The sequence below is a fragment of the Apus apus genome, chromosome 7 (assembly GCF_020740795.1).
Source record: "Apus apus isolate bApuApu2 chromosome 7, bApuApu2.pri.cur, whole genome shotgun sequence".
Lineage (NCBI taxonomy): Eukaryota > Metazoa > Chordata > Aves > Apodiformes > Apodidae > Apus > Apus apus.
In genome coordinates, this window is record NC_067288.1 from 11,827,641 (window position 1) to 11,843,733 (window position 16,093).

General features: G+C 36.6%; 1 protein-coding gene across 8 annotated transcripts in view; it reads right to left on the bottom strand.

Moving 5' to 3' along the window:
• Positions 1-16,093, bottom strand: part of S1PR1 (sphingosine-1-phosphate receptor 1) — a 57,918-nt gene that overhangs the window by 8,581 nt on the left and 33,244 nt on the right. For 2 of the 8 annotated variants that reach the window (XM_051625344.1, XM_051625349.1), the window contains 4 exons: positions 12,982-13,073; positions 7,635-7,817; positions 7,091-7,150; positions 4,804-4,905 (listed from right to left, as the gene is read on the bottom strand). In XM_051625344.1, coding sequence (XP_051481304.1) covers positions 4,810-4,905; positions 7,091-7,150; positions 7,635-7,817; positions 12,982-13,073 — 431 coding nt within the window. In that variant the 3' untranslated portion in view covers positions 4,804-4,809. The other 6 variants (XR_007890075.1, XM_051625345.1, XM_051625346.1 and 3 more) reach the window with 6 other exon arrangements.

Genomic DNA, 16,093 nt, shown 5'->3' on the forward strand with positions numbered 1-16,093 from the left:
ACCTCTGACAGTTTTTCAGATTAATGAAAGGTATTTATATCTGGTTTATAAGACATTCATGATAATCACATAAAAATCACACAAGCCATGTGACAAAAAATAGCTGGTTGCTGTTTCATTAATATAAAGAGTCCATTAAATATCTATTTTTCAACATCAGGAAAGTAAATTTATACCACAGTACATGTATGACCTTGACAGCTATGCTTGAGATTAACCTTCCACCACCTTCACACTGCACCCAAAGTAAGTGATTTACTGTAAATCCATCTTGGCAACATTACACTAATGGTTATTCAATAGGATAAATACAGGTCAAAATGAACCATTAGGAAATGATTCCTAGAGTTCACAGAAAAATTAAAAACAAACCAGAAAGAAACAACCCAACAATCTCTGCTTTCCTTGTTACCAGGAAACTGTGAAAATAATTGTATGCAACACTCCCTCCAAATTTCACAGCCAAGTTATGAACCTAGCATTAGCTCATTATATACACACACAAATAGTAAAGCTGCAACATTTATATATCATAAATATAACATAGGTTCACTACAAGGCAGTGCAAATACTTTGCAAATTTTCTTTCAAAAGTGCAGGTATCTTAATGGAGGTTGCAAAAAAAAAAAAAAAAAAAAAATTAAGTACAGAAAAAGACTCCTGGCACAGCAACATGAAACATTGCCAGAAGGCTGGCTTATCTGTTTTTACCCAATGTCCTGATGAGCTTCAAAGCTTTGGAATGGGTGTGGCAATGTGGAAAGAGTTAACTGCTTGGATTCAATTATTGTCGGCAAGAGCTACTCCACCTTTGTCCCCATTTTCAAAAACATGAAGTTAATGTAAGCTTTCCTGTCAGCAGTTCAGCACTGCGAGTTTAAAAAGAGTATCAGCTGGTGTTAACCACAGTGTGCAAAGAGGGGTGAATATTATGTAGTCTGTTTGGCTTAGTGGGTTTGTGAACTTAGTAGTATTATAGTTTCTTTATTACACAGGCTAGTCAGAAAATTAATGTCTTGAAAGTTATGTTGGGAGACAGGTGCAGTAGAAACACAGAAATAGGCAAGAAAAATGGAGAGGGAGCCAGTGTCAGACAGGAAGATACTTGGCTGCACAGAAAACGGCCTCACCCCTTCCACTGATTTTGAATATGTTTTTTCTTTTCCTTACTTGTTTCAATAGAGTTCCCTTCCATTAGGAGTCACAGTGCTCTCGCAAAAGCAGCTTATTGCACTTAAGTAGATAACACTGATAAACTGTATCTTATTTTAAATAATGGTTTATCTCAACTAGAAAAGAATGCCCCAATCAGTCACCACCATAAATGTTCTACATAATACAGAAGAAAAAGGGCCTTTAATTTTCAGGTGAATTCCCTCTTCCTATTGGCAAGATGGTGGGTTACACTGATAAAATGGATACATTGCTGAAACTGTCATTGTAGAAAGGTGAAAAATTTTTCTCTCTAGAGAAAGCATGTCTTAGAGAAATATGGACAAAAGGAGGAATTTTAGCCCTGCAGAAGGATATGCATGTCATTCCAAGAATTCACTTGAGGGATGAATTCTGAGTTTAAAAAAATAGTAAAATTGCCTTATTTCTTTATACTATAATCAAAGTTGCCAGTACTTTAGAAACGTTCATTTAGATGAGGTGATGCAGATTCACCCTTCAGCAACCTTTGCTTAGAAAGAAAACTGTCTACCACATCTGTCATGTCAATTTAGTTGTAGAGAGAAGCACAAAATACGAATCCACCGAGTCTGTCTTTCTGTCTGCAACCTGATCAAAAGTAAAGAGGATTTGCTCAATGATTCCAAATTAACTAAACTGGTATAGAACTTGTGAATGCCATAGTCAAAGGAAGAGGCTCTAGTTATATATTCAAAGCACAGAGGAGATAACAGGGTTCCAGTCTCTTGGGGCAATTACAGCTTCTGACAGAAAACAATGGCTATTAGTGATGGCACAATGTGTAAAACTGCACATCACACCTGGAAGAAAGACAGCATGGGTCAGTTGAGTCCTGGCACTCAAAAAGCTTATATTGCCTCAAATTACACTTGGTACATAGTTAAAGTGAAACTCTTCCATAGTTGCTAAAGCTACTATGTGGTAGCAACAGAATTGGTAGGAAAGATTACCAAAAACGCCTGGAAAAAAATCCTGAACCAAGAATAATAAAGTCTGAAAGTAGATAGGAAAGCAATTATCAGATTAAAACTGTAACTTGCCACAACTGCTCCTTAAGAAGAATGCTTTTTTAGTAATACTATTTCTATCTGGTTATTGCTTTTGTTACTCTTCAACTACTTAGATACCACAATCTAGATCAGAAAACGGTGGCTTGACTTCCTAGCAGAAGCAGATGCAGACACAAAACCACTGTAAAATCTCTTTGACAGAGGGAACAATGACATATGTCAATGAATTAGGAAGCTGTCCTCACTGTAGCCTAAAGTCATCTATGTGGGGGATTAGTGAGAAAATCTGGTTTAGTTCTGTTTAGTTCAGAACAGGGAGGTAATCAGTCAGAAATAAATGCAGAAAAAACCAGGGCTGTTATGACCAACATGGGACTTCCAGCCACGTAGCTAGTCCTAACTAATATTGTTCTGGTAATACTGCCAGTACACATAAAGATTTGGTTCATTTTATATGAATAATTTGTGTTGGAAATAGTATATTGATGTGATGTCTGTCTTTAGAGAGCACTAGAGGTAAACTCCAACTTCTGTTTTGTAGTTTCCAAGAAAGTCTTTACTGCTAAAAAGCCAGAGAATCATAGAATCATAGAATCCTAGGGGTTGGAAGGGACCTCGAAAGATCATCTAGTCCAAGCCCCCTGCCAGAGCAGGGTCACCTAGAGTACATCACACAGGAAGGCGTCCAGGCGGGTCTTGAATGTCTCCAGCGAAGAAGACTCCACAACCTCTCTGGGCAGCCTGCTCCAGTGCTCTGTCACTCTCACAGTAAAAAATTTTTTTCTGATATTCACCTTAAACCTCCTGTGCTCCAATTTGTATCCATTACTCCTTGTCCTATCACTGGTCATCACTGAAAAAAGCTTAACTCCATCTTCTTGACACTCACCCTTTACGTATTTGTAAACATTGATGAGGTCACCCCTCAGTCTCCTTTTCTCCAAACTAAAGAGACCCAGCTCCCTCAGCCTTTCCTCATAAGGGAGATGTTCCATTCTCGTCTCATCCTCATTTTCTGAGTTCAGATACACTGTGATGCAAGGAGTCCCTCAGCAGCACAGTAACAGGTGTTTCTTATTACTTTTTGGAACTACTGAACCCGTCATCACAACAGTTGACCCAGGTGTCCGTGCCAAAGTAGGGGGCTGGATCTAGACGAAGTTTAAGGTCCCTTCCAACCCAAACCATTCTGATTCTGAGCCAAAAGTGGCATTCCCAAATGCTGACACACCCCAAATTGCAAGCCACACTTGAAACTCTAGAAAATAACCTTACTTTGGACATTGTGTATCTATCTTGGAACAGTACATAATATAGGTATTAGCACATTTCATATAGTATCTTTTATTTTGAAATAATAAATACTTTAATGATTCCAGAGGCAAATCTAGACAATTATTCATGGAAAAAACAGCCAATTATTTTGAGGAGCTGTTACCAAAAAGGTAAGTTTGTATTTTAGCCAAGTTGCACAGAAGTTCTACTTTGAGGACAAACAATGCAGACTAGGATATATGATTGCTGTAAGTCACTTCTTGATAAAAAACTAAGGGCCTTTGTTTCACAATATTACTAAAGCAGAACAGCACTGGGAAAACTGCTGCAGGAAGTCCACACACAATGTAAATCATAGTCTGAATTTTTCCATACCTCTCTAGACACAGGAACTCCTAAAATATCAAACCAATGTGACTAGAAGTTGAATACTCAGCTGATAAAAGACTCTGCACATGTATTTCTCCAAACAGACCTGTAAGCTACATGTACCTATATCTATATTTACATCTATCTCTGTATATACATACATACTTTACAAGAAAATCTAAGGAACAGTATACTCTCTTAATGAGATTTTCTGGACAAATCCAAAATGAAAGCTAAACTAATTATAATGAAAAGCCACACAAAACTCACCAGAATTTCCAGTAAGAGTAAAAGATCAGTAATAACAATGATGCCTCTTCGGCTCTTAGAGCTTGCTGCTCAACTCTTAGCCATGCAGATAGCTTATTTGTACATGGGCTTCTCTGGAAAGATTTCTACTTCGTTATACCTACAGGCTAATAAATAATATGCTTAGAACTCTTTGGGTCAATCCATTATTATGCAATATATATTTATGGAGATTTGCAGTACAGTATAAATACTGTAAAAATAATAGTATTAGCATGTGTTTTTTTCACCCAGTTTTTTCTTATTCATTCATTATATCCCCCTAACAAAGTATGTGAAAAATGACTTTGTACTTAACATTTGTTTGTACACTAGCAGGTAGCATTTTTTCTTAGGTTTTTAAAGAAAGGATATCTCCTCACATTCTTTGATTAAGTGGGCTGATGCGGGGTCAATGGCATAAACAGGAGGCTTTGCATGGGCTTCAGAGAACTATGGATTAGGATTTGAGACAAACGTGCAAGATCTCTCTACAAAAGTGATACCCTAAAGAGTAGCTTTTGTCTGTTATCAATGTTAAGGATTTCAAACCAGTTACCGTTAATAGCAGACATTAATCTTACAATTATGTTCTTATTGTAACATTCCCTGAATTTAAATTACATGGTGTGACTCACTGATCACTGACAAAGGAAGAAGTTCAAACCTTTATTCACACAATAAGGCTCGGGTCCCAGGACACATGTCTCCCATCATGCATTCCATTCAGAATTTCAACATCGTCTTCAGCTATTGTAAAATCAAACACCTATAGGAATGCATATACAGTTAACATAATGAAGAGAATCAGGAGTGTTTCTGTTATTTAAACTAACAAAGATTAATTTATTTGTGAGGCAGAGTCTTTCTGTATTTTTCCTTCTGGAAATTCTTCTTATATTTTGTCATAGACAAACATTCCATTAAGCTTACAGGTTCCACTGGGTCTTTTGCTCTTTTTGTGACTATTTTTACTTGTAGACCCTGTTAAGATGGTTTTGTAGCACTCTGACCTCAGGCAAGGGTCCAAGACAATGGTAGTATCAAAACTGTTTTTGACAGCACTCTATGTGGTCACTGCCACAAGTATATGAATACTCTGACTGCAATCCCTCTCGAAACATGAGCACATTTAATTTATATCCTAATGTTCAGTTTAAAAAGTTACAGTTCTTTTCCTCAGAAATTTAGGCAAAGAAACATTAGAAGGTATAAGGACATTCACAAAGCTAGCAAACCAAGGGCTATATCTATCTTTTCTCTGTGTACTAAGGCAAAACAGTCATGGATCAGCTAATACAGAAACAGATACAGAGCTATAGTGCCTCAGTACTCGAACTTGAAAGCAACCACTTGTCTTCATGCATAGGTTCTTACAGGCACTGACTTCTCCTCTTGTGAGACCTGCAACATGAATGATCGTGTCAGTGCTTTCTTAACAGGTGTCTCACTCAGACATTAGCACTTCAGAACTGAAGCTGCTTGAAGTTGGCCTGTTGTCTTTGTCAGAACTCCTCCATACTCAACAAAAAGAACCTGTGGAGCCTGAACTGCTGCCAAATGAGCTCTTCTCATCCTGCATTATCCAGCAATTGCTGTCTGCTAGAATGACCCTTGTAGTCAAATCTTGGTGCTCAAGGTTTTTAAATCTAAACCAGAGACCAGCCACAGAACAAGAAATACTATATAATACATGATATACTGAGGACTTAATGAGGTCCATGCTTTCACCAACTTGACTGAAGCATCAGGGACTCAGGTCAACACACAGGCATGGGGGAAAGAAAAAAAAAAAGGGGGGAGATGTGATAAACAACATCTGATAACTGTGCCAGTTCTCCCCTCCTCCTTCTCTCCATCTTAAGTGTTTTAAGTTTTGCTGCAATGCATTCCCTTAGCTGTGCAAAATAAATTGGTGGAGCCATAGAGTAAATGCTGTAAAAAACAGAATTAATCTGGATTTAAAAATATTACTGGGGGAAATAAAATAAAGGAAGGATTTTTAACTTGGTTTTGTTCTCTGATCTGGTTCACAATACAGTACCACAAGCAGCTGTGCTTGTACCACAGAAGGCACTGTGGTGTCAGAAGAAATAGTCAAGGCAGGAGCTATATAAACAGGCATAGCCACCAGGAGAAATTATATGTATGTTGATTTATACCTACACACACACACAGAGTGATTTTACTAGCAGACAGAAGTTTCCTATCTTCTTGTGAAGTTTCTTCCTGATTTGCCAAACAGTTCATAACCCTATGATATTTTTGGAAGTAACAATAAGGTTGTTGTGGTTTCCCTTCTCCTCCCCCAAAGAAAGCACACTTTCAGATTAGAGAAATGGAGAGAAAAAGGAGGTAATAAATTCAAAGCATTTGGTGGGGGTGGGGGAAAGGTGAGGGGAAGCATGCCAGTCCTCATTCATTCCCCACTTCCCTCTGTCTGTCATCTTAATGCTGGGACCTCCTCTGCAAACTGAGTAGATGAAAGAAGGTAGGGGAAGAGTCAGCTAGTGCGATTTCCTTAGAAGGTCTCTAGCTGGAATATCCCCAAGAGTTTTACAGCTTTCATACAGTGTTATGCATAGTATACAAACTCCTTCCATTTGGGCTATATGCCTGTCAGGAAAAGGACCTAACTATAACCACAATAGGATGTTCTACAACCAGCCAAGTAATAAACAAGATTATTAATAATAAAAATCAACTATGAAAAGTTTTTTATGGGTATATTTTTCATACACAGCAATTAACTCTCCAGTTGATTTCTGACATTTATGAATTACTATCTTCTACTATATTATAGTAATTTCATGGTACTATGATTTGCTAATTTTACCTGAGTTGCCCCAATATAAAACTGGTATAGGAGAATGGGCAGGCAAACTCAAGTATTAAAACCAGTAATTCCAGTAATTTGGATATTAGTCAGAATTGAGTGCTTAGTCAAATCTTACCTTGCAGTTTTCCTGTATCCTTTCTGGTTTTGTAGATTTTGGGATAGTGACAATTCCATTCTGAAAAACATAATGCTACTCATCATTAAAATGTACATAGTTTAAAAGAAAATAAACTCTCCTCAAAACATTTCAAGGCATTCCTCAGCTCTTCCGAGGTTCTAATTTCATTTTTCAGAGGACACTGACATTTCTATATTCTATTTTTAGTTGCTGTTATATACACTCCATTAAATTACAAAATAGATTATGTGGTTTATGTCAACTTAATACACTATTTCACTGTTTAGTACTTCATGTTGAGTGATAGAAATGGAATGATGCCCCACACTGCTTGTAACATTTAGTTTGCATATTTAAAATACCGCTGTGCTTTGTGTACTACGTGCTAGGTTTCCAGTACAGCACATTAGTTCATGGGATATCAATCTATTGAAGGCAAAAATACTTTCTGTATAAATTCTGGTTTGGTGCAAAAAACCCCAAACTATTTGCACCTTCTTCCTGAGAGAGGAGACACGTTTTTATTACCACCCTCCATTACCTGTATACTCCAGCGTATGCAAATCTGTGCTGGAGTTCTGCCATATTTCATTGCCAGCTGAATGATGCTAGGATGAGCGAGAGCTTCACCTTTGGCTAAAGGACAATAGCCTTCAAAAACAATATCTCTGCTCCTACAATAATCCACCAGCTCCTGAGGTCTTTGGAAAGGGTGGTATTCAACCTTGACAAATAGAAATAAACTTAGTAAAAAACTTGAGAGTATATTTAGCAGAAAGCATTATTAATAAATGAATTTTTTTTTCTCTTGTTTTAAAAATACAACCCAAGTGAAATCACTGCTTCTGGGAGATAGATGCAAGATGCAAGTTGCCAGTTTTAAAAGACAAGTGAAGGATATTAATCCACAGCATTTTGCCATTAATTGGCACAACAGTTCACTATGTGTTTTATGCTTCCCTCAGAAGTAAGGTGCATGGAGAAGCTGTTTGTTATACCTGCAGTTGGACTTCCACTCTTGTTCTGCTTTGCAAGTGCATAGTGGAAGTCAGCATCAGGGAACATCTACTGCCGATTTGAGACTTCCCAGATCTACTTCCTTTCCTGTTTCCTCACTAATGATCTTTGAATTGCACAGGCATGGGGGGAGGGGGCTAGGCAGGAACTGGGTTTGCAAGAGACCAACCAGAACTATTTGCTTAGGATGAGGGCCTGACCTTGAAAGCAAAGCCTGTTGCCACAGTTTGTACATGGAAAATCCTTTATTCTGTGTGTGGCGTCACCAACAGCTTATGCAGGGAAGCAATCACACTGTGGAACAAAGTGTGAAGGAGACCCTTTGTAGGAAGAAAGATCACAAATTGCCAAGAACCACTTAAAAGAGGAAAAGTAACAAGCTACAAACACAGAGCTGTTGGAAGCAAAAGGAAAGAGAAGTTATCAGCAAGTAAGGCCAGGTATTCTGGCATGTAACAAAAGCCAAAACAAAACCTCCATAATATTACTATGTTATTTGAATAAGAATTTCTCAGCTTCTACATTGCAAGAAGCATACCTTCCTCTGCATTCAGATGAAAAAAATAGTGTTTTCTTGTATCAAATACATAATCATGTGATGTATTTTTGTGACTGGTTGTCACCATTGTTCCAGTGATCTAACTCTTGCGCATTTTGAAGAAAAATACTCTTCTGAACAATTACCTCAACACATGGAATCTGGAAAATTTCTTCTGCCACAGAGGACAAATGAACATTTCCTGTTTCTCATCTTTAGTACATGTTGTCTTTTGAGACAACAATAGTTGGAAACAATGGGCTGGCAGATGTTCAATATGCGCTAATAAAAAAACTGTGCCCCTCGAAGGCTGGGCTGAGTCAGCCTAAAGCTGCTGTGATCTAAATTACTAGGTGGACTCGGGAACAAGGTTCAAGCAGCAGACTTGAACCATGTCTTCAACCTTTGATGTTTCTTGACCTTTGAGTAGCCTTTGTATTTCATGTTTATATGTGTAAGACCAGTGTTTAGGTCATACAGTTATTCATTTGTTTGCACCTGAGCTGACTAGAAAATGTTCTCATTGTTTTTACACAAAACTAGGAGGGAAAAATGAAAGAGCAAGCAGGGTGTATTACTTGATTATTACAATAGTAATACGCCATTTCAGTAGATATTCTTTACACTATGTGTAACAGATAACATAGCCTAGAAAATATTAAATAAAGAATTATGTATTTAGGATCAAATGCTGAAATATCTGCTGTACCCTCAGGGCATCAGTTGAATTATTCACCATTTGTTACTGATGTAACTGCAAGCAGAATTTACCTGCTGGTCTAGTAAGACTTCTAAGCAGCACAGTTTGAGATTACACCAGAAATACTTAAAGCAAGAACAACATGCTGATATGTCACCTGCCTGCTTCACAAGCACAATACACAGTAACAACTACTTCCCACCAGGGAAGATTATACTCTACCTTTCACTGAACCAAGAGATGCCCAAGTTTTGTGAACTGAATCTTGGCACATGCAGCTGTGTGTCGGTAGCAGCAAATACTTTTCTTGTTGAATATATTGCTAAAATAATCAATAGCATGAAATAAGATAAGGACTTTTGGATTTATTTTTCCTGTGAGAACTTTCTAGAAGGTTCTAGCAGCATCTAAATGCAAAGGACTAATATCCTGAGCTAGAAGAGGCATACAGTGAGTGGCCAGCCTGTGCTTCCCCTCAAAATAATAATTCCTACTTCCTGACTTGCCCCACCCTTGCTATTTTAGTCAACAAACTTTTCTCAGGCAAAGGCTGTCTGTCATATGGTAGTAGAGGAAGATCTTGATCTTTTCTGGCACTCTACCCTGAGTGATTTGTGTGAAAAATTGGCATTTGTTTAAAAGAGAGTTTGCAGTTCACATTACAGAACTCTTCACAGCTGCTACTTGGTCAGTCACAAGGCAACTCTCCAGTAAGCGCTGATTTTTACAAGTCATAGCGCGATAGGGAAAAGCTGAGCATAATAACTCTCCTGACACACAGACCTAGAAAGTCATACGTCAGATGATGGTACACAGAGCCTTATTCTTTCCACTCTGCTATAGGTTCTCTTCACCTGGAAAAGTTTTCCTGCATCTGGATTTAGGTTCTCAATGGGAATGCAGTGTCTTACCCTTATTTCTCTTGATCAAACTGAATTTTAAGCCTAGAAATATTTTCTTTATAGAAGAACAGTTCAGGCAAGTTTATATAAAAAGAGATTGTTTCCTAATGCCTCAAAAGACTCAAATACGTATCTGCCTTGTACAGATGTACACAATAAATCTCAGTATTAATGGCAATAACATTAATAAATCTCTCTGAGGTCATTAAACAGTAATTTGCGCTTCTATAAAAGCAGAAGACATACTGATGAACATTACTACACAGAATTCAGAGAGGAACAGTTTACATTTTTTTTTAATGTATTGCTTTATTAAATGAAACATATGTATTAACTTAAATTTCATGAAATGTAATATTTTTTCCCTAATGACTGACAGGCCTAAGAGCCTTCAAAGAGATATCAAAGGCTTTCTTGAGAATAAATCCAAACTTACTACTGCCATGTCAAGTACAAACACTGGAATAAAAACCTGTAACAACTTCTTCATGATGCTAGAAAAAAATATTTAGCATAATTTTATATAGCATGTGATGGTTATTTTTAATAGTAGATTGTAATTTTTGAATGGTGCTTGCTTACTACTAAATACCTTAACATTATTATATTCTTGAAAAGACAAGCCTTTCCTACTTTTTAAAAGCCATGATGATACTATTTTTTCCAGGAACAAAGAGGCAGTACTTATAACTTGGTCTGTAAAACAGAAGCATTGCTTACTACCTGGTTTGCAACGACTATAGAAGTCTAATAAAGAACCTCCTTTGTCCTGCTTTCTACTTCCTCCTCTTCACAATAAAAATAACTTTCAATTTTAACATCATGAGAACTGCTGGAATTGTAAGAACATCCTAAATTCTTTATGTAAATTTAACACAGCTAACAAGGAAGTGATTTTCCTCCACTTGTTTCTTAAATACTTAGACTTGTATAGAATGATTGTTTGCAAATGTTTTGTATTTAGAAATAAGTTAATTGAAAGAGTAAGCTATTTTAGGTTTAAATATAGCAGAAATATTTTGTATTATAAACTTTGGACAGTGAACTAAGAATTCAGTATAGCACTTCCATTCCCAATTTAAATTTAGGAATTCCTTAGTTATTTGATAATGTGTAATTAATCTCACCATCATGCTTGGCAAATAACAAGCTAACACTAGGCAAGAAACAGAATAAATACTCTTTTAAAGATTACTTGAACTATTGTTTATATAATTCTAAAAACTACGTGTTTATGTAACTCTAAAAAGTGTAAATAATTTTTATAGCAAAGCTGTTCAAAGTGGAGCACTTTGCAGTGCCATGGCTATCTCGGTTTTTTTGTTTTTCATTTGGAACAATATTGTGCATCTCCCTAAAGAAATGACTACCTGCACACAGCAGGGGTACCCACCCACTAGCGTCACTGCTGCCTCACCTTTTTGTCTCCTCTTTTTCAATTTCAGAAAAAGAGGTTCTATCAAACAGTATCAAGAAATAACTTTTCTCCATTAATGCTACTGACACAATAGGACTGGTAACATTTTAAAATTGTAGGTAAGAGGAAATTTCAAAACAAATCCAAAATTACTTTTTTTTTCTCCTTGCAGTGACTTAGTAGGACATTGAAAGGCTATTTTCATTTAACAGACAGTTAACAATTTATGCCAAAATCAAGTAAGTCTTAGAAGATGTGTATTTCTGAGAAGACGAAGCAACTGAACCTTGGCAAGCTCACCAATTCTCAAACAGTCGTCAACCTACCCATCTCAATATATTTTTCAATGGCCTATTTTGAGTAACTGAATTAAAATTATTTCATATGGTTTTAGGTTAATTGAACAGTATTCATAATTGTCCTTTAGTAACCTTTAGTCTAGCAGCCAGCAAAAATCTAATAGTCACATTTGGAGCAACCTTTTTATGGCTGTTTACAGCATTAAACCACAAACAGCTGCCAGAAATCCCCACCACCTGTACAAAGGGGAAAAGCATGTGGCTGCACTTCATCCATTCCAGTTCCCAGTTCTATGTCAGCATACATACACTTTCACTGGCAGAAGGTGATAGGAATGGGAGCATGAACTTCCAGCACAACTGTGAGCAGAAAACTGCAACAAAAATTTCAGTGTCCTGGAAGTCTACTGGTATGTAGGTGGTCATTTTTTATCTGCCTAGGGTGGCAAAAAAAAATTGCCAGGGCTCTCACAGCACCTTCCTAAATAAGTAGTTCACTGAAAATCATGTGATCTTGAAATATGAATATGAAATAAGGGGGCAGCAAGGGAAACAGCACCCTTGCATGAATATGTAATCACCTGAAGCTTTCAGTGTTGCTTAGAGGAATTAGAAATACTATTTGAACACAGGCTCTCTCCAAAGCCTTGTTCACTCTGGAGATTCTGAATCTTCAGTGCTCCTTGAATTTTACGTCTAAACTGTTTTATCATCCAAAACCAGCACACAGACCATTTGTTTGTGCCTTAAAACCAGTAGCCTAGGAGAAACTGTGGTAAAGAGAGGAGGAAGGGCTTCCCCCTGTCATTTCAGGTCATCTTCTTGAATGGTTTTCACTATGTGTATAGAAAGGAAAGGGAAGAAACTGTTTGACTAAGGCCACTTTGGGTGCAGTCTTTCAGGCATAGGGGTGGGGAGGCAATAATTACATTCCCCACCCCCAAACAACAAAAAACACAATAAAACAAAAGCCAAAACCCAAACACAGATACTTTAAATATATTTATCTGCTCACCTGATTAACATGTGGAGTAATCACACAGTCTTCCTTTAGTTGCTCAAGATGACTGATAAGAAAGTTGCTTACACCAATTGATCTACATAAACCTAATGAAAAACAGAACAATAAAAAGTTTTGGGATAATCCTAACTATTTAGGAGGATAACCTGAAAAATACCACTGTCAAGAGACAAAACGACTGTATGCATCATTTCTGTATAGCAAAATACTGTCAAGAAACACAGAAAAACAGCACTGAAATCTAGTTTGACAGTATTATCTATAGTGTGGTTCAGTCACAGTCAACTAGGAAATCATTTTATAATCTAAACACACTGGAAACTCCCCAGTGTATAAAAACTCCAGGCTAAATTCTGGGAAAAGCTAACGTAGTATAAGCAAAGAACAATTGGACTCCACCAGAATGAAAAGAAGGAAATGGTGTTCTGAGCAGCTTGCCAAAACTAAAGAAAAGTAGAACATTTGCAGAAGACTAATAAGGTGTGAGCAACACAACACAAGGACATGCAGTCCAAACGAACTATATAACACTGCTTATCTTCCTATTAGATCATCACAAAATGTTACGTAAAACTCAGTATAAAAAGTTTAATTAAGTGAGCAGTACTAACAGGAACAAAGAAGCTTAAAAATATAGCTAGATTTCTGAGCTCCTGTTGACATGCAAATAAAATTAAATGGCACATAGGTGATATGAAGGTTATTTTTTTAAGTAAGTGTTTAGCATGTGTGCATGTGTATAAATTAAGTGCTGACAGTCCTGAAATCTTCCTTCAAATGAAGAAAATAAGGTCTTCCTTTGAACCTCAGATATGATAAAGCACAACTCCCAGAACTGGCCTACCACCACACCTCAACCCTGACTCATCTTTGATAGTTTGGGCCTTAATTTGTGCTAAACACAGGTCATGGGGAAACCAGCGCTGGTCGGGCTAGTAGTGGCCTCCTCAGCCTGTGCGTTCTGTGGACTACAAATCAGACTAATTTCTTCAGTATGTGAACTTTGTCCCGATTGACCTGATCTGCATTGCAATATGGAGATGGAAAGTCTGTCTCAAGGTGTGTGAACACAGAAGTCCAATCGCTGTTGTTAATACAGTACTTGTGCTGACCAATTTAATGTATACGCACTTTCTTATCTACATGCACACATACATACATCTATAGCAAAAAACAAAGGAATTATGTCAAAAAGTATACAATTTTTTTTTTTTCAGAAAAAAATAAACTCATTGTGCAATTGAAGCAATTTGATGCCAAGGGAATGATTTCTGGGACTGAAATTGCTCTCATTCCACAGTTAGAACTGCTACTTCCTTGAGGTCAGCAGGGAACCATGTGGGGCTGCCTTGATTTGAGTCCGTAACACAGACACATAAAAAGCACTTTTTAAATGCAACTGAGAGATGTGAATACATTAAAAAGAAGAATTTCACCTGAAATGAAAGCTAAACAAAAATGTTGCAGAAAAATTTACTAGCCAAGTACTTACTCCTGAAATGCATGGTTTATATATATAAAAAATAACTCACTAGACTATAAATTGGAATATAAAAATGTAAGCTTTAAGCTTACACAGTATCTTGAATTTGCAGGTTAGATTTACCTCAACAGAACAAAGAAATTAGTTTTTTCTAGTCTTCAATGAAATTCTGTAAATGAAGTCACAGTTTATTGTTAATTATTATACACAGATTGTTAAAAAAATAAATACCAGTTCTGCATCAGAAAAGCCACAAAATATTTAAATATAGGTAATTTGACTGCGCTGTTGCTTTCACGTATTTCAGCAGCAAAAGCAGATCAGATGCATGGCAGCAAAACCTGCACACATACTATCACTTTTTAATGTGGTTTCTTTTGTAGAATACAAAAGGGAGAAAAAAGTACATTAACATCTAAAATACTAGACAGCTTTCCCATACAGAAATTTAATTGTTCAAAATGTATAATATAATTAGGTCACAACCTGCACTATAGCAATTTGCATAATTTGTATGTAATCTGCCAGAAGGAGCAAAACCCGAGCTTTTGACTTTTACTGACAAACAGCTCAGGAGTGTCGACACTAATAAATCATTATGCCAAAGAAGTCAGAAAAACACTTGCAGTTTTAACACAATGGTCAACTAAAATATTACACTCTATTGTTGAAAGCTAGGGAGTTACAAAAAACATGCTGTTATTGCCCTTGAAGAGTCTTTTATTTCAGGCTGAAATAAAACAAAACTAAATAACAGACATGAAAGATGAAAGGGCTTATTAAACTTGTCCAGTTCCAGAGAAAGCTTTAATTTTTTCCCCCTACAGTATATTTTTAAGATGTTTTGCCTCTAGCAGACTTCTCATAGGAGACTTTGAAGTCTGTTCCATAGTCCTTTTGCATTAAATTGTAAGTTTTTTGTTAGATTTCTCATCAATAAATTTAAAATAAGTTATGTCTTGTGTTAAAAGCCATCTGAGTTGAGAACTACTAAAATCAATACTATGGCATTCTTCTGTTTAGAGTGATGTTGCAAAAAGCAAGCTAAATTCAAAACTGCCAAGAAAGTAAACATTTTCCCAGACAACAGAGAAACAGTAATTAGAATTTCAACGTGGAACCAGAATTTTCTTACTACTTTAAAAAAAAAAAAAAATTTCACTTTCATCAAATCCACATACTTAGTTTTGGTAAGTTACAATCCTTTGTTTCAACTTCATTGCTTTGTTTTTAGTTATAGTCTAGTACATGAAAGTTAAGAGCGTTTAGACTTTTGTATCAAATTACAATATAAAATACAATAAATATGAGAAGAATAGTACAGCCTGGCTGTATTAAAAATCTTATTGCAAGGCATGGTGGAAACATGAATTTGAAAGACTGTAATTTCCTGCAAAACAGTGAGTCTAAATTTCAAGGAATGACCAATAGATTTGCTTTAGAACATGGCTTCCATCTGCTTGATAGAAGATTAACACAGTTGCTCTGCATTGTTAAAATCTGGGAAAGATTGCAGGAGATTATACAGAACTATTTCCACAATTACATGTGCTGGATTATTCCCTAAGAATGAAGAATTAGAAAATGATGGACAAGAAAATGAAGGTCTCGTTAGGTCCTGGG